The 27,223-nt window shown below is 41.6% G+C and overlaps 2 protein-coding genes across 2 annotated transcripts; one reads left to right on the forward strand and one right to left on the reverse strand.

Moving 5' to 3' along the window:
- Positions 1 to 516: 516 nt before the first annotated feature.
- Positions 517 to 16,947, forward strand: dok7b (docking protein 7b). The gene is made up of 11 exons (XM_028976844.1): positions 517 to 704; positions 805 to 850; positions 2,201 to 2,431; positions 4,780 to 4,980; positions 8,185 to 8,304; positions 10,533 to 10,640; positions 12,384 to 13,222; positions 14,184 to 14,232; positions 14,427 to 14,504; positions 15,280 to 15,447; positions 15,543 to 16,947. Exons 1-11 carry the CDS (start codon positions 651 to 653, stop codon positions 15,677 to 15,679), a joined length of 2,031 nt encoding a protein of 676 aa, XP_028832677.1. The 5' UTR covers positions 517 to 650; the 3' UTR covers positions 15,680 to 16,947.
- A 146-nt stretch (positions 16,948 to 17,093) lies between these two features.
- lrpap1 (low density lipoprotein receptor-related protein associated protein 1) lies at positions 17,094 to 23,042 on the reverse strand. The gene is made up of 8 exons (XM_028976845.1): positions 22,773 to 23,042; positions 22,554 to 22,698; positions 21,574 to 21,704; positions 21,331 to 21,451; positions 19,864 to 20,019; positions 19,698 to 19,780; positions 18,684 to 18,860; positions 17,094 to 18,385 (listed from the first exon to the last, which is right to left on the reverse strand). The coding sequence occupies exons 1-8, from the start codon at positions 22,926 to 22,928 to the stop codon at positions 18,317 to 18,319; spliced, it is 1,038 nt and encodes a 345-aa protein (XP_028832678.1). The 5' UTR covers positions 22,929 to 23,042; the 3' UTR covers positions 17,094 to 18,316.
- Between the last annotated feature and the right edge of the window lie 4,181 nt (positions 23,043 to 27,223).

Below are 27,223 nucleotides of genomic sequence, written 5' to 3' on the forward strand. Positions count from 1 at the left end.
CCTCCCTTCTCTTTCTTTCTGTCTCATCTCAATACATCACAGTGTATCCGTGAAGAACTGGATTATGTCTTCATTGGCCCAAAGTAAAAAGCAAGTGAAGAAAAATTTATATTCATAGTAGGCGCGCTGTGGCTGGTAGACAGAGGCAGAGCGGTGTCGCTACACGAGAATCCACAGAATATGTGTGTGTGTGTCCATGTTCATTTGACATGTATCTGTGTGAGTGTTTCATATATGTGTGTGTGTGAGTCAGTTTCATATGTGAATGTGTTTCACATGTGTTTGTGTGCCAAAAGTCTGAAATATTTCCTAAACGGCCCCTCATTGTAACTCGGTGTCTCCCAGTAATCTTCTAAACTGGAGCCTTTAAACCAACACGGTGACAGGAGACAGCAACTGTTCAAACTGGGAACCAGGCGTCTACTGGGTGAGAGAGAGGGAGAGAGAGAGAGAGAGAGAGCATTAAAGTGAGTAGCCAGAATGTGTGTGTGGGAGAGAGAGGGAGAGAGCAATAAAGTTAGTAGCCAGCGTGTGTGTGTGTGTGTGTGTGTGTGTGTGTGCGTGTGCGTGTCCAGTGAAGACAACCATTAAAGTTATTTTGAAAGTGACCCCCTCCGACCGCCCACAGCTGCTGGGAACCATGACAGAAGATGACGGATACTGTTGTCGTGGAGGGACAAGTCAAAATTCGAGATGGTAAAAAGGTTCGTAAAGCAGCAACTTTCGTCGGACTCGCCTCGTGTCTCCTGCATTAAAGCAGCGTGTGTTTTTTGCTCTTGATTTATTCGAACCCTTGCTGTGCAGTGGAAGAGCAGATGGGTGCTGCTGCGGAAACCGTCTCCTGTTGCAGGTACGACCGCGCTGCCGCCGGGAATTAGTAAAAACGTGGACCACAAGGCGCAGACTGAACTTTTCATGGTAGCAAAACAACAAGTAACAAACAGCATGAAATGCGTCTTAAATGTCACTCGCGCCGCACGTGCTGCGCATGCGCAGTCGAACAAACGGACAAACACCAATTATATATATATATAGAGAGAGAGTAATTTCCCTCATCATTTAAACCTGATTAGAGTGAACCTCTATGAACTGCTGCTTGCTGATCTTAGAATAAGTAAAACAAAGACAGCAGGCCAAGCAGCAGGTCTGTGTTTTTGAAGGTAAAACATTTTCTTTGATTGATGACTAATAAATGCCACTTGTACTTGTATTGTATTCCAGTTTGGCAGTTTGAATTAACATTTGCCAGTGTTTATATACACCCAGCGCAATTTAATCAATTCTGAGTTCAGTGTGTCAGTGCAGAGTTCATGAAATTCTAGCATATAATGTCTATTCAAATAAGTTAATACGCAGAATATATTGCATTGATGCTATTGATTACCATATATTACATTGCTGCTATTTTGCTAGACATATATGAAGCTTGATTAAAGTGTACGTTCCGCGTGTGATGATATTTAGCGACACAGTTGTGTTAACTTGTTTCGGGAACTGTCAAATCTATAGGCTGTGATTGCATAATCTCTGAAAGTCTACACCCCTCTCTCTCTCTCGCTCTTTCTCTGTGTGTGTGTGTGTCTCTCACCCCGTTATTGTTTAATGAGTTAAACCACAGCAGCTGTTGGAGGGGATCACTGCGCACTGCCTGACCATGACAGCTGCGTACGCATCCCGGCCAAGTCAGATGACATAGTACAGTCTAGTGTACTGTTACACTATTAATGTCTGCACAATGTAAAAAACAAAAACGTCACTCGTGTTCCACAAAAGATCTTTCTAACTGCCTTGAATGATTGTAATGTTTTATATTATGAACATGGACATTTTTTTATATTCTGAACATTTTCATTGTAAAGTATGTGAAAATCTGTAAGCATTTTGATGGTTAAAACAAGCAGTTTGTAATTATATAAATGTCATTTGATTAGAAAAAAATCCAGTCTATTCCAAGTACAATTGTGGTCAAAAAAATCTGGTCTTGGATGAGGTAGGTGTAATAATCCTTGTCTGAAATGGCTGGTAGTTATGGGGAAGATGTTGAAACGGCTGACGCACTGCGATAATTCAGACGGAAGTTAAACTCTTATAACAGTCCTGCTTCTGAAGGAAGCCGTGAAGAAAGTAATTGAAATAAAACGAAGTTCACTGACGCGAACTGAACCGAACTGAACTGATGGCCCTGCTCTCTCCTCCACAGACTGCCTGTCGCTGCTGGTGTATAAAGACAAGTCGGATAAGTCCAAGGGCCACCGCGAACGCAGCAGCCTCACCCTGGGGGACATCTGTGGCCTGGAGCCGGGTCTGAGCTACGAGGGCATAGGCTACACGCTGGCCATAGTCTGCCTGGCCCAGACGGTGCTGCTGGGCTTCGAGAGCAGGGAGAGTCTGCTGGCCTGGGAGCTGCATGTCCGCTACAGCCTGGGGGAAGGTAGGAGCCGGCCAGACGTCTGGCGCGGGGGCCTGGTTAAGAGATGATGGGTTGAGCAGGAATATCTGAGCTGACATCCAGCAGCAGGTGTTGTCATAATATGGATGCAAGCAGGGATTGTGACTTTATGTGGGAGGTGCAGAATGTATTTAGTGTGCTGGATTATTAGATTTCTAGTACAGATGGATTTTACCCTAAGGTTATTTCATATCTGATATTTCATATTTCAGTCTGATGCTTTCCCCCACACTTAAAGAAAGAACCGTGCCAGTTCCTGGAAGTAAAATGCACAGGAGAGGCCTATGAAAGTCCAGTTTCTCCCACGTGTGACACGTCTGATCCCTCGCATTGCCTCTGCCCTGTTATGCTATGTTTGTGTGTGGCCCCTTCTCAAGTCACATACCCAGATTCCATGCTCAGTGCTGCGTGATGCAAGCATGCTCGAGCGCTAGCAGCAGAGTTAAATATGGCATCGACAGGCGTCAGGAATCTTGACACTGTCATTCCGTTCTTCATGCTTCCATTAGAGCACGCTCACTTGAAATCATCAATCACAAATGGCGGCTTTTTTTCTGCACTGTCATGCACATGAAGTTCTTCAGGCTCATAAGGTCCAGCATGTGCCGCAGGACTTGAGCATTAGCTCAGTCATGATCTTAATGGCCGGTGTTTGATGTTTCTTTCTTTATAAATGTGCTATTTCTATTCATAATGCATCAGATGCAGTGACAGTTTTCATCTGGCAGTCATTATTATTCAGTGTACCGGGTGGGAGGGTGTCATTTCAATTACATCATTCATTATAAAGCCTCACAGTGCACATAAATTCACTGTTGGACTCTAGTCTAGACCCGAGTGCACTAATTTTCTCTATTCAGCATGAACACTGTGACACAACAAATAATTACTGTATTTTGCTGTAAGAATGAATTGTTAAATTTGACGCTTTATGTTTAGTTCTATGAACAGTAATGCAGTGCAAGTAATACACTTTGTAATGCTCTTCACATGCTCCACAAAATATTCAATTCACAATCAAAAAGCTTCTGTATAGACTTTTTTGGCCTGAATCTCCCAAGATGACAGCGACAAGATAAAAAAAGCTCCCTGGAAACAGTCGTTCTTATATAAAGCAACAGCATCAGCATTCTACGCTTTCTGCTGACTCTTTGCACATCTACAGGAGTCATTGTGGAACGTATTGTTATTGTGAAGCTGCCAACGGTATTATGATGTTTAAAAAAGACAATGTATTAAATACAGACAAGTCAGGTCTACTACAGTAAGAAGCTCTGCTTTTATCAGTATACACTGTTGTGTCCTGAGAGTATTGTATTGATCGTATCTGTTTGAACTTGTGGCCTCATTTTGTTCCCCTGCTTTGTTATTGAGTCTGTTTCTATGCTACTGCTTTGGCAAGGCTGGCAAAAATGGACAAATGAAAATCTGGTACTGGTGCAGCGAACTGGGATCTAATTATTTAACTTCTATCCATCTATTCGTCTTCCTTGAAACCCGTCCAGTCAGGAAGCCATGTTTCCAGCCAACACTGACTGATGGAGGCTTCAAAACCTGTGCTGCTGTGAGCTGTGTGTATTGAGCCGGGATGAAATCTCTTTGGTTTTTCATATGCACAGCAACACAGCAATGTTGCAATAGATGTGCAACAGCAAGGTCCGTAAAGGTGTTATAAAATATCAATAAATTGATTATTGCTGTGCACATAATTCTTTCAATCATTGTAGGCATTGAGATTACATTTATTGAAATAAACAAAATTTTAATTTAAATGACATACTTAGCCTAGTATGAAATTTTCACTTTGTAAGATTACTTAACATTAATACAAGTTCCCCTAACCTGTCTATGGTCCTGCACTGGCTAGAAATTGCGATATGCATAAATAGTGCCGCTCTGCTTTGCTCTGTCCCGCATATATGTTGCCATGATGCCTCGGACCCCCCCTCATACCTCCTGTTTCTCATGCTTTGTCCGCCCAGAGAATTTCCATCCCCTCCCCAAAAAAGTAACTCCACTGACCGTCATGGCTTCCAAAAGTGCAAAAGATTCCAATTGCTTGGTGATTGGATGTAAAAACGAGCACAAATGTGTTTTTTTTTTCTGTCACACGAACTACACACACCTGTAATGCAAATAACTAGCAGGCAAGTACTGTTTGTTTTTACCGTCTGTAAACCCTTTGACCTCACACTGATATGCAAACCCCACACACTACATCTATTATATGCTTTGAAGTTCGATCTTTGTATTCCTATCTAATTTATTTCACAATTTCCTAAAAATGTACAATGTTTATCGGTCATTATAGTGAACCCCGTGTCTCTCAGTCCACAGATTTAATGTCCATGTCCAGCCAGGCACCAAACTCGACCCCGGACCGGCCACCCTCCATTTATGCAACAACCTGCTGGTCATCACCAGGGACCACCCCCCTGTCATAGCTGGTCAGTGGAAACTCTCGGACCTTCGCCGCTATGGAGCCGTGCCGAATGGCTTTGTGTTTGAAGGCGGCACGCGCTGCGGCTACTGTGAGTTTTTCACGCTGTTTTTATTTACCTCCGTACAGACTGTACTTTACATTTCTGCGGGTGTTAGTACACAGCCACGGGGTGCTGCCAGACATGATTTAGGAGCGTCAGATGTCTTTAGGGATTAGTTGCCCAGTTTTAACTGGCCAGTTTGTGTCTCAGAACACAGACTATTTTAATTCTCTCACCCCCACTTTCATCTGTTCCGAGAATGCCGTGAATCTCCATCTTGACTTTCTCCCACTTGAGAAAGTAAACTTCACCATCTGCCATTCCCAGACTACCTGGCTCAGTCCAACAACAGTTGTCTGGGCAGCAGACATTTGCTACCATGTCTAATGTTGCCAGACATTTTTTTTTAGATCAACGCTGACGCAGAAGTGTAGTCAATATATAATGGCTTAATTCATTTGTCACTCGGACTGTCATCTGAAGGCCTGCGTTGGGTATGTCAGGCACTCTGCACCAGTTTTATGTGTTTTGTGTTTGGATTTTGTGTGGGACTCCTTGCCATGGATGACTATGAATATGTCCTGTTAGATGCCAAGGGACAGACTGAATGGCCGAGTCTGGCATCTCGTTTGGACTTTTTCACAACACGTCAACAGACTGAAACAGATATATTTTGAGCATTTGTGTACTTTGTCTAAAAGCAACAATGTCAAAAAAAATTATATTTAAATTTATAGCATTTATCAGTCATTTATCCAGAGTCATTTACAATCAGTAGTTACGGGGACAGTCCACCCTGGAGCAAGTGTCTTGCTCAGGGACACAACGGCAGTAAGTGAGGTTTGAACCTGTCTAACCCACTTGGCTACTAGCACCATTGAGGAATATATACATTTATCTTACGAAAGCACCTTACATTCTTTATAAATGTTGATCGAATGAAGGCAGAGCTATAAAAAGATTTAAGGCTTGCTTCATTTCTCTCATTAATGTTCCAGTTCTAGCAGTTCTACAATGATAATATTCAACAGATAGCCAGAGGTGTCTCATTAATACCCTTTATTATTTACCCGAGTTAATTAAGATGATGCCTTAATGCTATTTGAAGAGAGAGGGACCTCATCCTCCTCAATTCAATTACCTGACTGTCATGAGGGTCAGTACTCTTGAAAAGTTCATTTGCTGGTGCTTAAATAGACTGGCCAATACAGACACAACACACATTTTACATTTACAGCATTTATCATACGCTCTTATCCAGAGCGACTTACAATCAGTAGTGGGGTTTGAACCTGGGTCTTCTGGTTCATAGGCGAGCGTGTTACCCACTAGGCTACTACCACCCTTCTACAGAGTCACAGGTTCAAATCCCACTTACTACCATTGTGTCCCTGAGCAAGACGCTTAACCATAAATTGCTCCAGGGGGGGGCTGTCCCTGTAACTACTGATTGTAAGTCGCTCTGGATAAGGGCGTATGATAAATGCCATAAATGTAAAAATGTAAATGAGTCTGTGACTCATAGGCAAGTGTGTTACCCACTAGGCTACAACATCCTGCGTGACTGTCATGGACCGTTATGGACCATTAGAGACTGAATACAGATACCTATATTTTGTGTATTCTGAATATGTATTGCTGTTATATCTCAAGCCTTTCCTATAAATCGGGCTGGTGGAGAATAGCTAATTCACATCCGTTTAGGGCAAACGTTGCTCTCATTTCATAACAAATGCACATCATTGAACAGAACACCTTTGAACTCTTAACTGCACATGGCTCTTTGAAGTCAAGCTCCATTCACAGCATCACATAGCTGGACACTGAGTGTGTGGGGGCGGGTGTAAGAGGAGCGGTGGGGCGCTGGCTGGTGGCAGGGCTGAGGCTCTATTTGATGTGTGTCCAGTAAAACTACCAGGGGCAGCTCAACGCCAGCCACTCTCGTCCGAGAGAAGGCGAGATTCCAGCACCAGGCAACCAGCCAGTCCATCCATCTCCCATCACATTATACATCACATTATGTTTGAGAGAGAGAAAGGCAGAATGGGGTATGGAAGGATAAGGAGGACAAGATATAATAAGACTTAACCCCAAAACTGAAATCTTATGTAAATGAGCTGCAAAATATCTTGCTTTTTCAAAAAATCTGAAAGCCTGCTGCCAATATAGCCAATGCAGTGACATTGAAAATGTCAGGACTGAAAGCAAAGGACCTGAAAAACAAGTGAAGAGAACGCTGAACCGCAGAGCCTGGCCTGCAAAGGGTTATTTCCAGCCTGTGACTCTTCCTATACCACATGGTACCTAGAGGCTTATGTGGGCCTAAATATATGGGATATATAAAGATATCCTCATCCTATTTTGCCTGTTCAGATTACATGACTTTCGAAGCTTCGTTGTTGGAATGCCGTACAGTTCACGCTACCCAGCTTTATGACTTGTGATTGGGTCGTTACTACACGATAGATCGGTGCGAGTGGGTTACAGAGGTTCACACACTTCACGATTTTTCATCTCTGACTGGTTTTTGGAAAATGCAGAGACTATTTCAGCAAAATGCAAAAAAGCCAGGAGAATGGATAGAAATGTATTTGTCAGACATGTTTCTGCAGTGATAGTTGGAGATCACCACCCCTTTCCATGATCCCATATCCTGCACTCTCATTGGTCGTAGCTCATTGATGTCTCAACCAGAAACTTAGAAGTCAGCCACAAGTCTACGGACATACTTGACCACCTTTATACACACACATGGCAATCGCAATAAATGAGTCATTATTTGCCATTAAAGTATTATTACCTTGATTTCTCTGTGTTTATATTATTGTGAAGTGTGGTGCAAATGAAATAAAAAGCATTCAGTGTGAAGAAGCCTGTTCTTGCATGAAGCTCTGGTAAATTTTTACTCCGTTATTGACGTATCTGACTCCTTCAGGCATTTTTCATTGACCTGCATAGTCCTGCTGACCCTCTTTATGATTATGTTAATAAAGTGGCCAGTAGAACAGCAGACGCTCTTGTGAGGTGCTACAGCTTTTGCCGAGCAAGCACATTGTCCAGTATTTTCCACGCCACTTTGTTCAGTCGACTCTTTGATGGGAATGCTGAGCCCGTAACTCTGCGCTAAAGGTCTGAGGTCAATTAATTTTGGGCTAAATGAAAATTCAGACAAGAAGCAGTAGAGCGGGGCTGGGGAGGGAAGGCGGTTTGAGTGGAGCATGGTGAATGTGACGTGTTTATCTCTCTCTACAGGGACGGGGGTTTTCTTCCTCGCCTGTGCCGAAGGAGAGCAGATTAGCTTTCTCTTCGACTGCGTGGTCCGGGGCATCTCTCCCACCCGAAGTCCTTTTGGACTGCGGCCCGTCCTGCCAGGTTAATATTACCCCCGATTGAGTGTGTGTGTGTGTGTGTGTGTGTGTGTGTGTGTGTGAGATTGCCTGCGTGTGCACACACTGAGCGGTGTTTGGTGTCAGCACAGTAATCTCAAAGCTGCCATGTCCTACTAAGCTTGTTTAGCCACATTAGAGTTAACTGGTGAGAGAAGTCAAGAAGAAGCGCTGTGTGTGTTTTTGTGTGTGTGCTGCGTTTACTGCAGGGCAAAGTAATTGTGTCTCTGCCACAGTCTCTCCCTACTCTCTTTTTATCCCGTCATAACCAAGTTGGCAGGTAGTTTTCATTTATCCAGCCTGGCCAGGGCCACTTTCACAGCAGCATACCCCACATACACTCAGATCACCCACGGACTGTTCTGGAACCAGCCCCCAGTGACCCAGAAATACTGCAGATCTGGGCCCTGGTCCACTGCCAGATGTGTCAGAGTTGATGAATGGCAAAATCAGAAATCATCTTTTAATCCTGGCAAACAGCTTCAAACTGGCTGCTGATGAAATGCAGATGGAAAGAATATGTATTCATGTATTCAGCGTTTTTTCATGCTGAACTTCTGTGGAGACTTTTTGCATGTAAAATGTACACAATATTAGTTTCTCTGAAAAAGCTCTAACGAGGTATATTGGGATTTTAGACACAAGTATGATTACAAACAGGCACTATATTCATCCTCAGTGCTAGCTGCCTTCATATTTTGTTGACATTCTTTGCGAAAAATCAGAATGGTTGCGTAGGAGTTATAGTTCACAAGAAAAGTTTACAAGCAGACCATCCTCTGCCAATAAACGTGAGCACTGCTGTCTTATATAATCAGGCAAAATAATAAAGCACAACTCAGAGGTTTAAGGTTTGTATAAAATTGTTCAAATACCAGCAGAAATGCAGCCATATTAATGAGAATAAGCATTTCTCAGCTCATTAACAGACTCTGGTTGCCTAGCAACGAATTGTTAAATTATGTGATAGTGGGCCACACGTGTGAGTGCCTCAGATTTCAAGACTGGGACTAAAGTTTATTGAAACTTTTTTATTGAAATTTTATGAGTGAGACTGTAAATCGAAAGCAACCACTAACAGTGTATTTCATAAGAGACTGAACAATCGTCAAAACATTCCAGATAATAATAAAAAGAAAAAGTTGAAAGGAATAAAAAATCCTGCCCGTTTCCAGCAATAGGCAAGCTTTTATCTGACATTTTCTCTTATTTTCATATCACAAAATGCTCGAAATGAGTTCCATTATCTATATTCATAGTGATTGCAGGCCCTGTCACGTAGGTTGTGGGTCCACGGTGCATTGTATTTAAGCGCTGCTTGAGCAGAGTTTCAAATGCCTTTGTAAGCGAACACAGCGGTGCTTTGACGCTGTACTCTGTTAAGATTGTTCAATTCTATTGGTATGATAGAACATTTTTGTCTGTCTTTTGTCTGCCTTTGTGTTGTTTGTTTTGATGGAAACACTCACAAATCAAACTTGATGCTTGACGCTGCTTCATGTTGTATAGCCTTTAAAACACACACACACGCACACACACACACACACACACACACACACACACACACACACACACACACACACACACACACACACACAATCAAATCAAGTACAGATACGTTTGCTACCAGGACCATCAGGACCATGGTAATGTGCTGATTCTCTCAGGTGACAAAATGGCTAATTCATTTCTTTTTTCTGTGTAGTGTCTTTGTTAATAGCCTTTAGCGGCTAAATAATATGCTGATTACTAGAGTGTTAAGAGGTTTTAATATGGTATTTACAACCTCCCTCTCCCTGCTTTTTCTGTGTTGAGTGGATACCTTTCATGTTGCCCTGATGCTGCTTAAGTGGCTTTTAGGAAAGCACATTATTTTATGTGGTCATGGTGCCAGATGTCATCTTCCTGACGCATTAGTCTGCCCTCCATTTCCCCGATTCGGTGCTTCTGTGGAGACATGTAAACAGTTCTGAGTCTCTGGAGCAAATTCTCCTACCTTGTTCTGTGCTGTGTTTGCTGTTATAGACCCGGTGGTCGTGAGGGTGCTGACACGGGCTTTGCAGGAACTATATACTGTTGCTGTTCTAATACATTAGAATTGAAGATCTTTCTATTGCCCTGTGTCATATGAAGATATTTTGTGTCCGTGTGTCAGTAGTGGATGCCATTGGCTTTCATCTGAGATCATACTGCTCTTGATGCTCTCCTCTCCAGACCCCAACTGGAGCCCATCGTTGTCGGAGGAGAAGATAAGACAGGACGCGAGTGAGCTGGAGAAACGCCTCAGCCTGCTGTCTGCCAGCAGCCGACACAGCAGCACAGGTCAGCTGCCTGCAGGGGTCTGGATAAGCGGGTTTAGGGGGATGCTGCAGCTGCATCCCAATGTTCTCATTCTGAAGTAAACACCATGGCTGTGGTGGTCAATGATGGGTACATATTGCAAGTCTAAAATGAAATATGTGTATGTTTACGCAGAAAAACGACAGAAGATTGGCCAAATGTATGTGCAAATGAACACAAAAAGGATTAGGGTTATATGCATCTGCTGTTATTAATGGTATATGCTGACGGAGGTGTAAAGTGGAGACAGGCCACATGCTTTTTTTTTTCTTCTGGACACCATTCTGTGGATTGGGACTTTAACAAGTGCTAAGCCCAGTGCAAATGAGGCTTGGCACCAGTTGCAAAGCCCTTTCTTCTTATTTTATCTCTGAGATGTACTTGACACTATTCAAAGCTTTTTTCTGTGCATTACAATCTGGGCATCATATTATATAATTTCATACATTGTATTTTATTATTATCTATATAATATTAAAATAACATTATATGCATATCTACACCACCAATCAAAAGTTTGGACACACCTACTCTGGTGGATATGAGGCTAAGATGGAGCCATTTTGAAGAATATAATGCAAGAAACATATTTAGAATTTTTGTAAAAGAAGAAAGCGAATCCAGCACTGGGGATGTAAGTGACGGTGTAAAAATTAGGCATTCGCCATGGCGACCCCTAACAGGAGCAGCCAAAGGAAGGAGGAGGTAGCAGGAGAAAGAGAAGTATGTTTTATTAATCTGTTTTTTCAGAGTTGCCTCTTTTTACCTTCATGGCTGCTTTGTTCACTATTGTCATCTTTAAAAGCCGCCTCATGAGATTCTCATCATCATGAATGAATGATAAGAAAGTGTTCAGCATAAACCTTCAGGACCGTTGGAAATCATCCATGTTGTCTAACTTAAGGTGGTCAAGAGAAGCCGAGAGTGTGAAATGCTGCTATTACAGCAAGAGCTCCCTGCTTCGGAGAGACTCAGATGTTCAACGTTTTTATTTGGTTGATTACCTAACCTTATGCGCATTATTTCATAGTCCTTTGTCTTCAGTTTTGTTCTATAATGTAAGACTCATAAATGAGTAGCTGTGCCCAAACTTTTGACTGGTGGTGTATATCATATTATATTATATCTACAGTATAGTGACTTGCAGATGAGAAATATCACTGAAGCTCCAAGAAGTTGCACGGGAAACATAAAAGTTCTAGATCCTGACAGATTTTTACTTAGAGTGTGCATAGAAGGTGTGAGAAGGAGGAGGTCAAAAGAGGTCAGATGAAAAGGGCAGAGGGTGGTGGCTCATTCAACCTTCGGGGAACCACAAACAAGAACAGTCTGGGCAGGGACTGGCAGGGATAGTGTAGGGATAGTAATGGTGTGCCGGGTTCCTCGGAGGAACGTACCGTGGGTGGTAGCCTAGTGGGTAACACACTCGCCTATGAACCAGAAGACCCAGGTTCAAATCCCACTTACTACCATTGTGTCCCTGAGCAAGACACTTAACCCTAAGTTGCTCCAGCGAGACTGTCCCTGTAATTACTGATTGTAAGTCACTCTGGATAAGGGCGTCTGATAAATGCTGTAAATGTAAATGTAAATGTGTTGTGTAGACCCATATGGGAGGCAGATGGTTGCAGATCCAGGTTCAAATTATTAACATGTTATTAGGTGTAAAATCATGCAGCGGACATTGATGATGTGCATCATAAGTAATTTTCTTGTCTTTGGCAGCCTCCACCTCCAGCTACACCTTTTCCATTGCAGGGGACAACCACAGCATCTCAAGCTCCTCCTCTGAAAACAGCCACTCAGATGCTAGCTTGGGCAGTCGCCTAGCACTCTGGGCGGAGTCAACAAGGTGCCCTCCCCCTACTAATCCTCCACCCCCCTCCTCAACTTTAGGGACATCGTCAGCAGCAACAGCCAAACAAGCTCCACCATCAAGTGCTGAAGAACAGTTATATGCTGCTATAATAAGTGGGTGCTCAACTAGACCCCGCCTACCTGCCCAGTTGCCACGCCCACGGGGGCTGCAGGAGGCAGGGCGCCAAAGCTCAACGGACAGTGGCATTGCCACCACAGGAAGCCATTCCTCATATTCTGGAAGTTTCTCATCGTACACCGGCAGTCTGGACATGGGGGCTGAGACGGAGGACTTTGGATCCTTATTAAGTTTACCCTCCATTCCCAGCCTGGCACCCAGCATACCCAACAGCAGTGCTCTAGAGCTGAACTCCTGCTGTTGTGAGACCCCTGCTGAGTCCTTAAGCAAGAGACTTACCAATAGCTCAGAGTACTTGGTGCCTCTCCAGATACCAGAAAGACCACAGACACCACGTTATGACACCCCAAGAAAGCTACTCCTGGGCACGATGCTGAGGGATCTGTTGCTCACATCAGGCTCCCTGGATATAAAGCAAAATGTGCTACATCAAAGCCACAGCGATACTTTCAATGAGCCGAAGGTGCCGTCTTCTCTAATGGCCATGTCCGGGGTCTCCCGCTCCGAATCTTCAGTTGCCCATCAGAAGACCCCGGGTGCAAGCTGTCCAGGGTGTGGGGGGATCAAGGTACAAACACAACACAACCCCACCATGTAGCACAAGCTGCAGTTATTTACAGTGTTTTATATAAATGATGTGTCTTTGATGAATCAAGGCAGGGTCAGAACAGCGCTCCTGGGTGTGAGTGAATACAAGTCTTTTCCTCCTCTAACTTGCAGCGCACCCTGATACGCAGACAAGCAACACACAAGACATCAAAAACATGTTCATTAAAAGCAGCAAATGAGCAATGAGCAATTATGCACACTGAGCTACTTCAAATAAAATCCAGCATCAGTAGTTTTATGAGGCTGTAGAACATTGAGCTAGAGATGAATGGGAAAATGAACAAATAAACGAGCTCTTTGAAATAGACTCCAGTAATGTTTTTAATGTTTAAACTTCATGTTGAGTTTAAAATTATCAGTCCAACCAGTCCAAATGTTCAGCACCATAGATATACCATCTGAATTATTCAGTAACTACATTTTTATTAAACCTGTAACTACATGGAATAAATACATTAAATAGGGGTCCTCAGATCTTCTTTCTTTAAGCATGTACTGACGAGTGCAGTCATATGATGCCTTTGTATGCTCTTAGAAATATCATAATTACTATAATTAAGTTTTCAGGACAAAACTCAAGTTACGCCAAGTTATGAGGTAGAAGGATGGTGAGCTATCAGTAGATGACAAGATCTAACCAAGCCATCTACATGAACAGAAAGTCAGCTATGGGAACAGGATTGATGAACCTCCTTCTGTTCACATGTAAAATAACCCTAGTGTGCTGGGCTGGTCCCCTCCAGGATCAGGGTTGTAGACACCTGTTCTACACTACAGTCATGCAAGTCATACAACTGAAGGCCTACTACATTCAGGCCATGGTGCCCTTTCTGTGCTTCCCAATTTCACCCCAGGCTGCAATAAAATAATATTCTAAAAAGTTCTTTTGGAGTTGATTGTGGTTGTCTTCTGAATCCCAGGGAGCTGCTTCTTCTCATGGGGGTGAACTGTCAGCACCATCTATACCTGGTGAGTTTTATTTACACTCAGTTTACTTAGATATTCAGCTTATATGGAAATGAATCTTGAGAAAACCAGGAATCTAAATTTGTAGTTTTAATCTGTTGTGTGATGTAGTGTGTGTTTAATTCATGTTATTTATTTAAAATTGTAATTGTAAGTATTGGTTTACTGAATGATGTAAAATGTATCATCTTTTACAGCAAATCTAGTGGAAAACTATGAAAGGATGTTTGTCTTTGACACCACTAAAAGAAGAGACATCATACCAAGAGAAAATGGTATATATATTTTTGTGCAATATCACTCATTTACAGTTGTAGTTCATTGTTACAATGAAGAGCCACATAAAGACCAATATGTGTGGTCTTACCCTAGTGGGCAACACACCCACCTATGAACCACAAGACCTCAAAGTCACAGGTTCAGTCCCCACTTACTACCATTGTGTCACTTAACCCTTAGTTGCTCCAGTGGGACTGTCCCTGTAACTACTGATTGTAAGTCACTGTGGATAATGCCGTGCATGTTAATGGCTCATCGTGGCCTATTTCACAACTTATTATTTTGAATAGGGGAACTACAGTGGAAACTTCAAATGACAATGATGGTACAATGATGGTACAATGATGGTACAATGTGCACAATAATATATGCCCAGGAGGGCATTCAGATAAACAACTGAAATGATCAAGAGAATTACAAATACCCAGTAAATACTGTTGTGTCACTGTATAGACCACCACTTTAAATGAGCCTATTCGGAGCATTTTTTAAAGAAATGTGTCCAAATAAATTCATAGAAGCACAGTAAACCGGTTATGTGGTTCGAACTTTCATGACTGCTCACCAAGGGTGATGGGTTCAAAGCAGAGGACACATTTCGTTGTGCTGCAGTTCACTTTCACTTTTTCTTTTAAATTGATCTAATTTGTATGATTTGCAAATAATGCTTTAATGTCTGATCGGATGACTGTAATGTCTGAAAGGACTGTATTGAGATTTCAGAAACATTGAGAAATCTGAAGTGTAGTAATCAGACAACATGCATTTCAGGCGGGCCTTTGCTTTTCCCAATGGATTCTAAAGGGGCATCAGATTACAGACACCCTGGTGACAGTGTTAACTACGTCAACATCCCCATCAGCCCCATGTCCAAGAGGCAACTTCACTACATGGAGCTGGATATTCAGGACCGGCCGGAGACAACTGCTGCTGTCCGAGGCAAGAAAACCTATTTTCATCTGTCCTCACTGATCCAATAGCATTACATGACATACTCAGAGGCTGGAGACATACCTTTTTCTTCCACCCAACAGGAGCAGCTTCTACTAAATACGCACATATTGACATTGCTGCTACTGAGATGGCGCAGAGAGTGGGTGCCCAGCATGCATTAGGACGAGAGGAACGCCTGCAGGAGCTGGAACAGAAGAGGAGGGGGACACTGAACTAACACACACACACACACACACACACACACACGTACACTAAAATAATATGAAAATAAAATAGCTTTAAAATGAAAACATACCCAAGTATATCCATAAAAACAACATTTTGGTTATTTGTCTACCTATTTTTGTTGTATTAATTTCATAGTACAACAGTGCTGAAATTAAGAGCAATATCTGAAAGATGAAAAGATGTCTAAAACTATGAACTACAATCAATCAATCAATCAGCATTACAGCTTAAGAGAGAGTCACTGCTGAGTGGACTGATAGACAAATGAAAGGACATTTGAGGTATTCAGCTCTGGGCTATTATATTCAACAGGGATTCAACACTGTCCAGCACAATGACAAAATAAATAACCTCTACAATAAAGTTATGTGTTGCCATAGTTCGAACATTTTACAAAATGTATTTGACAGCCCCATGGAGTTTAATATTGGGAGAGGATCTTTGCTGTCTTCCAAATAATTGAACTGTTGACAGAGTTTTCTTCTAAAACTTTTAACACACCGAGATGAATCATTCGCTTCGCACCCTAAATTGTATAAGCGCCCCGGTCCCCAAAGGCAAAGCAGAATTTAAATAATATTGTACTGTGGGGGCTACCTTTCACATTAGGGATAATGTTGGGAGATTGATGCATGATGCATGGGCAAAACACAGCATTTAGTGCCGATGCATGAAAACTATATTAGTCCCTGGGGTCATGAATTTGGTCACGTTGTAAATGGCCTGATCTGAAACGTGTTCTGCATCTAACAAGTTGAGAAATTCTGCCTATAAGTAGCACAGAAATAAACAAATTATAATCATAGTTTATAAAAAAGATAATCTTTTATTAGTCTGTCATTGTTCTTCCATAAATATACTATTTTTTTCTTTTTGGCCCCCATGTTGGAAGTGCTACTTTATCACACATGAATCACATGTGCAAGTTACTTGCAGCAAGATTGCATCATGTAGGATCCATCATTTGTTTCTGGTTGGAACACATGAACGAACGTGTACTTAGTGTGCAGATATACAATATCTATATAATCACTCCCAAGACTGGTCGATATGGCCTTAATAAATGTATATAAAAGGATTACTATTTAATTATTAATACTTCCTGTGCCATCAGTTGCAGCACAGAAAGTACATGTACAGTGTAGGGAAAAAGTACAATATTAACATTATTCAGTGTGAATAAACATGTAAATATATTCTGCTTTTTAGGCGACCAATGTTACTTTGGATTTGCATTAAACAATGTACAGAGACGAGTATAGCGGCTGTATATTTTACATACATTTATTTTTATTATATTAAAAACTGTTGATGTACAGCTTCAGTGTTGTGTTGCAAATTTACATGCAGCGTTACGTGTCGGTATGGTATTACTCAATGAAATGTTGCACACATCAATGTTGTCCAACTATAACACCATCGCTTTATTTGATACAAAATGGCATTTAATGGTACTTACACTTGAACAAGCAAATTCTTTCTCTGGTCATCTAAGAGCCAGAATATGGTTTAGTGGTTTAGATTAGTGGTTCTCAGCCCAGTCTTCACCGTCCTTCATCCAGTCCAGATCTACTGTGGTTTGGACAGTGGGCCCTGCGTTGGGAGCCACTGACAAAGACTACAAAGAGGACATGCTGTAATGGACCCTATACAAACACTGCCAGCATGAGACAGAAAATAAGCAAGGCAGGAGGGCATGCAGCTAGTGACCAATCAGTGGCCACCGATCTGACAGTGGTGATAATGGTGACTAATCTGACTAGTGTAGTCCTCCCACGCTGAGGGACAGCACATCGCAGTAAGACGTCACGCGAACAAGGCGCTTGCAGCTGGACCCAGGCTTCTTCCGAGAACAGAAGGGTTTAGTCTAAATATTCATGAAGGCTGCAGCAGAGGAGTGAATAATATTTTCTTGTATGTCACTGTGACAACATTCTGATCATTACATCCAAATGATTAATGGCTTCATTAGACTGCCTGCAGTGAGTCACTTTATTCTGAAGTTCTGGAGAGAAACACATTATACCAAGTTGCATAGAAATCCTTATTTGGAGGCGTGTGCAAGGTCTCACATTTAATCCGGTTCAAGGACCAATAACAAATGCCAAATAACACACAAACACTATTCAAATTGCAACAAATTTCACACTAATAATCTAATTAGGGGCAGAAAAGCATTTTAATCAATATTAGCCATAATAACACTGGTGCTACAATATGAACTGGTTTGGGCATTCTGAACTGGTACTGGTGGAAAGTCCTCCAGCATGTGGAATGGCACCGCTTTTCCAAAGAGTACCTTAAATATGAATAAACTATCCAAAAGAAAAATGATGGTCTTGTGTATGAAACAGTTACACAGTAAAATGAATTCAAAACTTGTTATCATGATCTGACACACAAATCAAATTCAACACGAGTTCAGACCATGAACACAAAACATGGATCTTGTAGAAAAGTGAAAAATAACTTCACATTTGAGAATGGGGAGATATATATTTACACACACACACACACACACACACACACACACACACACACACACACACACACAACGGCAGAAGTACCAAAAGAAGTACTCTGAGGGTGTCTTCTGTTGTCATGGCGATGGAAATGGGCAAGCAACTCAAAGCTCATTGTGCTGGAGACCATTGCGGGAGATCTTATTGTTCAAATCCTGTAAGTGCTTCTTCATCTTAAGAAAAAGAAGGGAAAAAAAAAAAAACCTAAGCACTCATGCACATTGCAAATTATTTTTTTTATTGATTAATTCCATAACCTATGACCTATAGAAAAAAACACAACTTGCTTAGCAAAATTAAACCCGTAGGGGTGGTGTTAAAAACGGATATTATATCTAAAGAGAAAACCACTTAAAAAGTGGCTAGAATGAATTCTTTGTGGGGCCTTCTTTTAACATCTACCTTTAAGAGGGCTACAAGGTCTGATGTTAGAAAGCGTCCAGTGAAGCAGTTACACGTCTCACCACTCACCTTGTAGCCCATCTCCCTGGTCTTCTCTGCAAGCGAGATGTACTTCTCCTTGTTGCGCATGATGTGATCCTTGTCCCCCAGGGCTTCCACGTGTTGGAGTTTCTGGTGAGAAAGCTCCAGCTGCTCCTGGTAATGCTGGTGCTTCTCCACTTTTGTCTCAAAATGCCTCAGCTCCTCCTACAAAGAGCAGGAAATGAAACATACCACACAGGGCGGGTGCGATGGATGGAGAAATGTTCTCCAGCAGTAAAAATAATATGAGGTGCGGTCAACATTCAACTGGGTGACAGAAGTCCGATGAGAAAAACAACATTGAAGTAACACATGATGGGAACTACGAAATCAGAAGGTTGCCGGTTCAAATCCCGAAGTGATTTAGAAGCAGAGGACACATTTCGATGTGTCACCGTGAGCTGTGCTGTGTATCACAATGACAATCACTTCACTATTTATTTTATATTTTTTCAGATTTCCATGAAATATAGTTTGCAAGACGAATGTCAAGGTATTAGAAGGACTGCAACCAGACAGTAGAACTGGTAGGACACCAACAATGTCACACACGTGGCATTCTTGGTTCTGATGACAAAAACATCAACTGTAAAAAATAAATCAATAAATCAATAGTCAACACAGACACACACACACAAACAAGGGTCGGGATTAGAGTGAAAACACCAGGACAGGAAGGGACAGTGGGGACCGATTTATACAATTATCCAGAATGTTCCCACAATGACAAAACAAAGCAAAGACTAATGTTTGCTGTGGAAGCGCCACACCCAGTGCGCTGCCAGCGGCTTGAGGATGTGAGAAGGATTAAATAAAAATTAAAAAAAAAAACAACGTAATGCAAATATAGTTTTATGGGGAAATGCCGCTACGCTAGTAAACAAGAAAGAAACTATGAAAACCTTTATTCTTCTTGTTCTTTATTGCTGAGCAGCTGAAGTAGTAATAAAGGCTAACGGCAGCCTCAGTGTCGCTTTATTAAGTTTTATCTTGTCGGCTCACCTTCAGAGATTCCAGTTCATCTTCAGTAAGGTTGGCCTTTTTTGCCATCTCCCACAACTCAACCACTCTGGGCTCCCGAAACTCTACAGACAAGAAAACTCGTCAATTGACTTCATTTTCATTTCAGGAATAATAAGAGTGATTTGTAGCGGCGAGAGCTTCACACCGCTCTCCTGGCTGTAGCCCTCGTTGCTGATCCTGCGGAGCCGTTCAAAGCCATGGTTCAAGTCCCTCATCCTCTGCTTCAGGTCTGCATGCTTCTGGTGGAGAACGTGGTCCTTGCCATCACCCTCCAGAGGGGAGATCACGTTCTTCTGGATCTCTGGGGTACAAACATTAGAAAGGGAGTCTCATCAGCTGCCAAACACCTCCTTTACAAGCTCTCGCGGCTGATTTACGCATTCACTCGCTTGTGTGCGGAGGAACGCAGTGTTAAGTGCAGCAGCCACTTGGAAGGACCTGCTCTGAATAGCGTTTGATTGATGAGCGTCATCTCTGCAGATTCTCGGCTAAGCATTTATTAAATGTGAAATTACTGAAATGTCACTGGTCTTACGAACAGTTCCCTCAAGCGGGATGTTTAAGATAAGCAGCAGCATTACAGACACCAGCAAGCAGGAACCGTGAGTTGTGAATGAGGGCAAATGAGAATGAGAACAACCGTATCGCTGACACAAGCTCAATCACAAAAAGCGACTTTGTTTACATCCTGTTTGTTAATCAAGACCATAATTACTCCAGACTCACTGTCCAAATTAGTCTACATTATAAAAAGACAAAGCTTACAAGAAGCCATGCATTTCAAACCCCTTTACACATTAAAAAAAAAAAAAGAATTACTTGACAAACCACCAAATTTATTTGAAGCAACTATTAGCATGCTTCACAGTATTCGTTGCATGTTCCCCATTAATGGTGGTTTATAATGCATTATTACACCACTACTCTAGCTGCGGTTACATATTTCACCTGGAAGCTCTCCAGCACCACTGCAGGACACAAGGTCATCGTCCCTGTCTGCAGACTCCTAATATCTCACTGCTGGCAAACAGTTTCCCATCCACTGAAAAAATCATTTTTATCAAGGACCAGGACTATAAAGTTTTTTTCCCCCCTCAGAATCATTTAAAAAAAGAAATTAAAGTTTTATGTCCTTTTGGTACATTTTGGGGCAGTGGTGGCCCAAATAATGACATTTAAAAAACGGCATGTTAAAGTGCAAACTGTAAATTACATTCAAGAAGAGAAATTAATTATTTTATAGTGTTGCAACAACACAAGTATACATTTCAGTTCCATCGCTGGCTGTGAACCTGCTGAATGTAATGCCAACAAACTGAGTGATGGCAAGTCCTGAACACAAACCGCCCCCTGTGCTCTCAGAATCTAATGCTATTGACCCCTAAGTGACAGCTGACATTTTCACTGAGGAAATTCAATAATTCTGAACTCCAGTGGCCGCGTGGAAGGAGACAGACAACAAAATATGTTGGCGGCAAAACCCCCTTTTCTACCAGAACCATCAAAGTATTAAAGTACGTATGCAATAGTACAAAATGCAAATGTGAACTCTGGTCTCCATGCTACCAACCTGACCCACCAAAGACAGTCAGACATACGAGCATAAACACACCTTCTGTTCGGGTGATGGTGTCCATGACAATGTTGTACTCGTGGATCTTGTCTTTGTGGTGCAGGAACTCTCTGCGCAAACTCTGAAGCTCTTCCTCAGAAAACTTCCCTGATGTTATGACCTGGTGGTAGAAGAACCATCTCCTGTAAAATGTTCATTTATCGATAGTCACGTTTTCCCCGTTATCATTCCCCTTCATTCAAAAGAAAAAAAGATCACTTATTTGTTGCTTGTCCAACATACTTTATTCCATAGCTTGTCCAGCCTGGGGTCATCAAACAGGCTGCTCTCCACAGCATCATGATCTTTGAGATTGTTGCTTTCCAAAGCTCTGTTGTCCTTCTTCCCATCCATGCCATATTTTGCTAGAATTACTTCAGAACACGGAGGACGAAGAAGACTTTAAAGGGCAGGAAATGAAAATGACGAAATCACAGTATATAGAATTCATAAATCTGTCTGCTGAGGGCTGATATACAGTACAGGCCAAAAGTTTGGACACCTTCTCATTCAATGTGTTTTCTGTATTTTCATGACCATTTACGTTGGTAGATTCTCACTGAAGGCATCAAAACTATGAATGAACACATGTGGAGTTATGTACTTAACAAAAAAGGTGAAATAACTGAAAACGTGTTTTGTATTCTAGTTTCTTCTAAATAGCCACCCTTTACTCTGATTACTGCTTTGTACACTCTTGGCATTCTCTCGATGAGCTTCAAGAGGTCGTCACCTGAGATGGTTCTCCAACAGTCTTGAAGGAGTTCCCAGAGGTGTTTAGCACTTGTTGGCCCCTTTGTCTTCACTCTGCGGTCCAGCTCACCACAAACCATCTCGACTGGGTTCAGGTCCGGTGACTGTGGAGGCCAGGTCTCCACTTTTTGTTAAGTACATAACTCCACATGTGTTCATTCATAGTTTTGATGCCTTCAGTGAGAATCTACCAATGTAAATGGTCATGAAAATAAAGAAACACATTGAATGAGAAGGTGCGTCCAAACTTTTGGCCTCTACTCTCCCTCAGTCTTTCTTGTGTAGATAGATGGCAAATGTGTAATATTAATAAGTGAACCAGTCGCTTACTGCATATGACACTTGTTAAATAATGATTGATTTGCTAGTTCAGGAAGGTAACAATTAAGCCAGATCGTAAATATGCAAACTCACACAAGCCAGAAACGATTAACACTGACAGGTGACTATTTTTTCACCCCCTGACTTACTGTTAAAGTTGCGCCTGAGCTTCGCTTCTCTTTCTCCGTTCTCGTCCAGTCCTTCAGCCTTCATCTTCTTCCACTGAAGCTCGTCCTTCTCCTGGATCTTCAGGTCACTGTGCAGCTCGGCCTGCCGGACCGGAGACATCTGCACCTGGAGGGACAGGGCAGGCCTCAGAACAGGGTGGTGATGAAACTAATACGAACTGATCTTGAACAGCCCCTCACCCGCAGCGCCTTCTCCCACACTTGGTTCAGTTTAGCGATCCTGAATTCCACTGGATCTTTACCATCCAACGGGGGCTTTTGTTCGTTCACCTCTCGCGAGTACTTCCCCGCCATCGCCCCGACACTTAAGCACAACATGAGCCCAAAGCCGTGCATCTTCTGCGAGATAAAGTGCGCCGAGTACGACTGTTGATTCCCTGCGATTTCCAGCTATTCTATCGCCGCCTGCAGCGAACAGCATCCAGGAAGCGCTCAAAATCACGTGTTGTAGTTCCTTGGTAGAAAGGGATTATGGGAGATGTAGTTTTACGCTGGGAAGTCCTAGGGTCTCTGATCGCTGCTTTGCGCCTTTCTTGAACTTCATATCCCATAGTTCCACGCATCCCGTTTTCGGTGAAGGATTATGTGGCGCTCCGCAATTAAACAGTTTGCTGAAATGTATGCAAGTTCAACATGAAATGAACGCAGGATATAACTTCATAAAACATGCAGCCACCTTTTACGTCCTTTACTTCTCTCACACGCACACCAGCCAGTCACACACTTAATTTGGAGTTTCCAGTTCCCAAAATGTGCATGCCTTTGGATATCGGGAGGAAACCCGGTTGAACATACAATTAAACCAAACTGTACGTGTATGTGGGCAGAACAGAACTTTTTAGAGGATCGTATGCAGGACTGTATGCTTATATATCATTTTTTGCACATCAAAAAATGAAAAAAAAAAAACACACCACCACCAAATCCCCCTGTAAACCCTGTGAATAAGGGAAACAAATGAATATTGCCATAAATCTATATTATAAGTAGCATTTAAACCAAATATTTACCAAAAGCTTTACTTATTGAACAATGAACTGTTTATTTCTCTTTGGGGTCTCTAGGGATTGCTTTCTACATCCAAATAGTTTTGATTGATTAATGTTCTTATAACACTTCAAGCTATTATTGATCAATAAGTAATTTCAGAAACCGAAGACTGCCCAGAAGACTCAAAATGATTTAATAATCACCATTAGCATATGTGAATATTACCTTTAATAAAAATGTAGTGCATAACTATTTCACAGAATATTTCACAGAATCTTTTATTTTTATTACCTTAAAATTAACTCCCATTTCCTTGCATTTGATCTGCTGAAAATAATGGTTGTAATAACTTCTTCCAAGAAATTATATTATTTAATGGACCGGGAGGACATTTGCAGTAATCATATTTGCACAGGAATAGCTTGTAGTCCATGAGTTTGGTATCCTAGCAACCATTTTCCTTATGAGTCTTCATGAGCTCTAAAGTTCACCTCCATTTTTCACTCTGTGACAAAGTCTGACCATAAATTAGCAGTGTAACATTATCAAAATAAATTCATCAGAGTACAAGTATGACAAATCTTCATAGCCTGTTCAATATAGTGTCGAACCTGTATGTAATCCTATAATATTTTATAATATAGCATGTAGCCAGTGTAATAACATCCGGGCTCTACTTGTCTGATCAAACAGTTTCATGGGTAATGTTTGATTCCCCAAGGACAAAATAAATGAAAAAAGGCCACTAAAGTCATCAAAAGCAATTCCATGAAACAAATTATGTTTGATGGTGCTCTTTGCTTGTCCTGACCTTTTCACGTCCTTCAGCGCTCTTTAAATGTTTAGCCACAGCCTTCGGCAGGTGTCCATGTTTCTGGTGTTTTCCGTGGACCAAGCTTGGGCTTAATGAATATATTCAATCAGCACAGGATGAACAAATACAATCATTAACGACACAAACAACACAATGAACAGCTTTTCTTTGACCCAATCATTCTTGTTTGGTCAATACAAGAAAAGAAAAATGTTTGAGGCAGTATACTGTGACTTGACAAAATCTGGTGTGCTGGTTCTAAAGCATTTAATTCAATGTAAATATTTGAATTGCATTGAAATGCTCAGACATCTGCAACAAAATGAAACAAGAATTATTGAACAAGAACATGTATCTATTCATATGCTTTTATAGGTTTCAATATATTCTTTTTCTTGTTCCTTAGGCTTCTCCCATTAGAGGTTGCCAGCACCGATATATATATATACATATATACATATATACATATATATATATGTGTGTGTGTGTGTGTGTGTGTGTGTGTGTGTATATATATATATAGACACACAAACACACGCACACACAAAACCTTTCCTGGTGTGCGTAAGAAGTGCCTCATGGACATGCTCTCAGACCACTCCAGGTTCCTCAGTAATGCCAGAAGAATCCAGTGGAATACTCACTGCTTCAGTATTTCTATTATACCAGTAAATGTTATGCACAATAAAGGCAGCTAATTCCTGTTTTCGTATTTTAAATATGCAAAAAATATGAATTTACATTCTGTTCAGATCGTATCCTGGTCCACCACTAGAGTCTGCCAAAGATTCCCAATGGAATAGTGTTCCAGACAGATTGGAAAGTTTTCGAACAGTCAATGACTTGCAACAGCTATATACATTTTGTCCATCAATCTTCACTTCAGTGGCCACTCATTATTATTATTGTTGTTGGCATGAGTTTAAGTATGAGAAGAAAGCTGTGTAGAACCCGTAAAGATGACCATGTTGACATTTATTAAAAGTTCACTCAATGGACCTCAGCCACCTTTATATACAGCCTTTTCACGCCCACCTCCCTGTCCCCTACACCCCCACAATGTTTGATTCAATAACAGCAGCTCATTTTCAAAGGCAACTCGCACTCCGCTGCAAATCCCCCAAGGGTGTTGCTTACAAAGGGAATGGCCGCAATCTTGTTTTGATGTTATTACAGCTCTCCATCCAGTCATTGCAAACACTTGTGAAAATTGCGTTACCTTTACCTTTGCCTCTTAGCTTCTCGCGCCCCACACCAACCTCAGCGACCAGTAATAACTTGATTACTTCTCTGCCGTTATTGAAGCTTAGCATTTGAAGTGGTGATTTATTTTCACCGTGTGAGCATGTGCTTGCAGTCTTTTGCTTAAGAGTCCAAATGCAATTAATGTTTCAGTGCTCAGAAAATTCTTTTTTTTTTTTTTTTTTTACTTTTACCTTTGCTCATGAAACCAAATGCAAATATTAAACAAATGGCCTGTTTACAAATGTGTGAATGATCTACTGAAGGACTCTCTATTAAAGCGATCACATTACTGTGGTATCGATAATATTGATGACTATGTGCGGTGGCAAGCTCCATCAGTGAATGGAGAAGCTGAGGGGTCTCTTGGAACAGGAAGTCACTGAGCTGAGACCAAAGATAGAACTGTGCCAAATAGTAATCCATCTTGGCAAAAGCCCAAATCCACAGCTTTAATTCAGTCTTCAATAACCTTCTTTTGCCTGAGCAGGAGAGGGTCTGCTCGATGCCACACTCGGTGTTGTCTGAACACAGATATTTCTCTAGATATGCTAAAAGACCCGGTGTGTCCAGTCGATGCAAACATGTTGGTGGAGGTAAGACTGGAATAATTTAATGAAATTATTACAGTATAGTATTACTACACAATACTTTATTCTCTCTCTCTCTCTCTCTCTCTCTCTCTCTCTCTCTATATATATATATATATATATATATATATATATATTACAAATTATTCTTTGTTGTCATGCAAACTTATTAAGTAAAGCACATTTTAAGACGCATTTTATGTGCTGTGTACCAATCAGCGTGACAGCAGGGTTCTAATCATGGACGGATGCTGCTGATTAGGCGTCCATGATTAGGGTTAACATGTTAAAAAGGAACAGAATGCAGCAGGACTTTAGGTTTGTTCCTGGCCTTATTTCCACACGCTTTCGGGTCTGTTCTTCTAAATTCTTGTTTTGTTTTCCCTGGTTTTGGCCCTAAATAATAATAAAAGAAATCGCTTCTGTGCATTCTTCACCCCTCAGCCCTTGGGCGTGACAACTGTGCAATCACGGCATGAAAAGATCTACTGTGTAAATCAAATGAGAGCAGGTAAAAACAACAAGGTATACAAGATGAGATATAAATTAAGCACGGTGTGAAATAAGACAAGTAAAATACCCCAAACACCAAACTTCCAGAAACTATGAGAACTGTAGATGAAAAGCCAGGAAGTGAATGAGGAGCGTTGTTAGGACTCGGAGCTGGCTGGACTTGTAGAGTTGAGATGTTCCATAGTTCCCTGGAGCAGCTACTGTGACAGCACAATCGCCCCTTCGCTTCTGCCTTGATCGGAGTCTGACCGGTCAGGTGACCTTAGAGAAATGGTGTAGGGTGCCAGACCACTGAGAGAGCCATACAAAATGGCTCATGCAGCAGTTCTTTCGAATCTGTATTTGTGTGCAGCATTGATAGCTGATCATGGTTTTTGGACTTCTGTCACGCTCCCCATTTGCACGGCAATGCTTTGCTAATATATCTACGGCTGTAAATTCTTTCTCAATCAAACTTTTCCTAGTTCTCAGCCTGATTAGTC

The sequence above is a fragment of the Denticeps clupeoides genome, chromosome 4 (genome assembly GCF_900700375.1).
Source record: "Denticeps clupeoides chromosome 4, fDenClu1.1, whole genome shotgun sequence".
In the NCBI taxonomy this organism is placed as follows: Eukaryota; Metazoa; Chordata; class Actinopteri; order Clupeiformes; family Denticipitidae; genus Denticeps; species Denticeps clupeoides.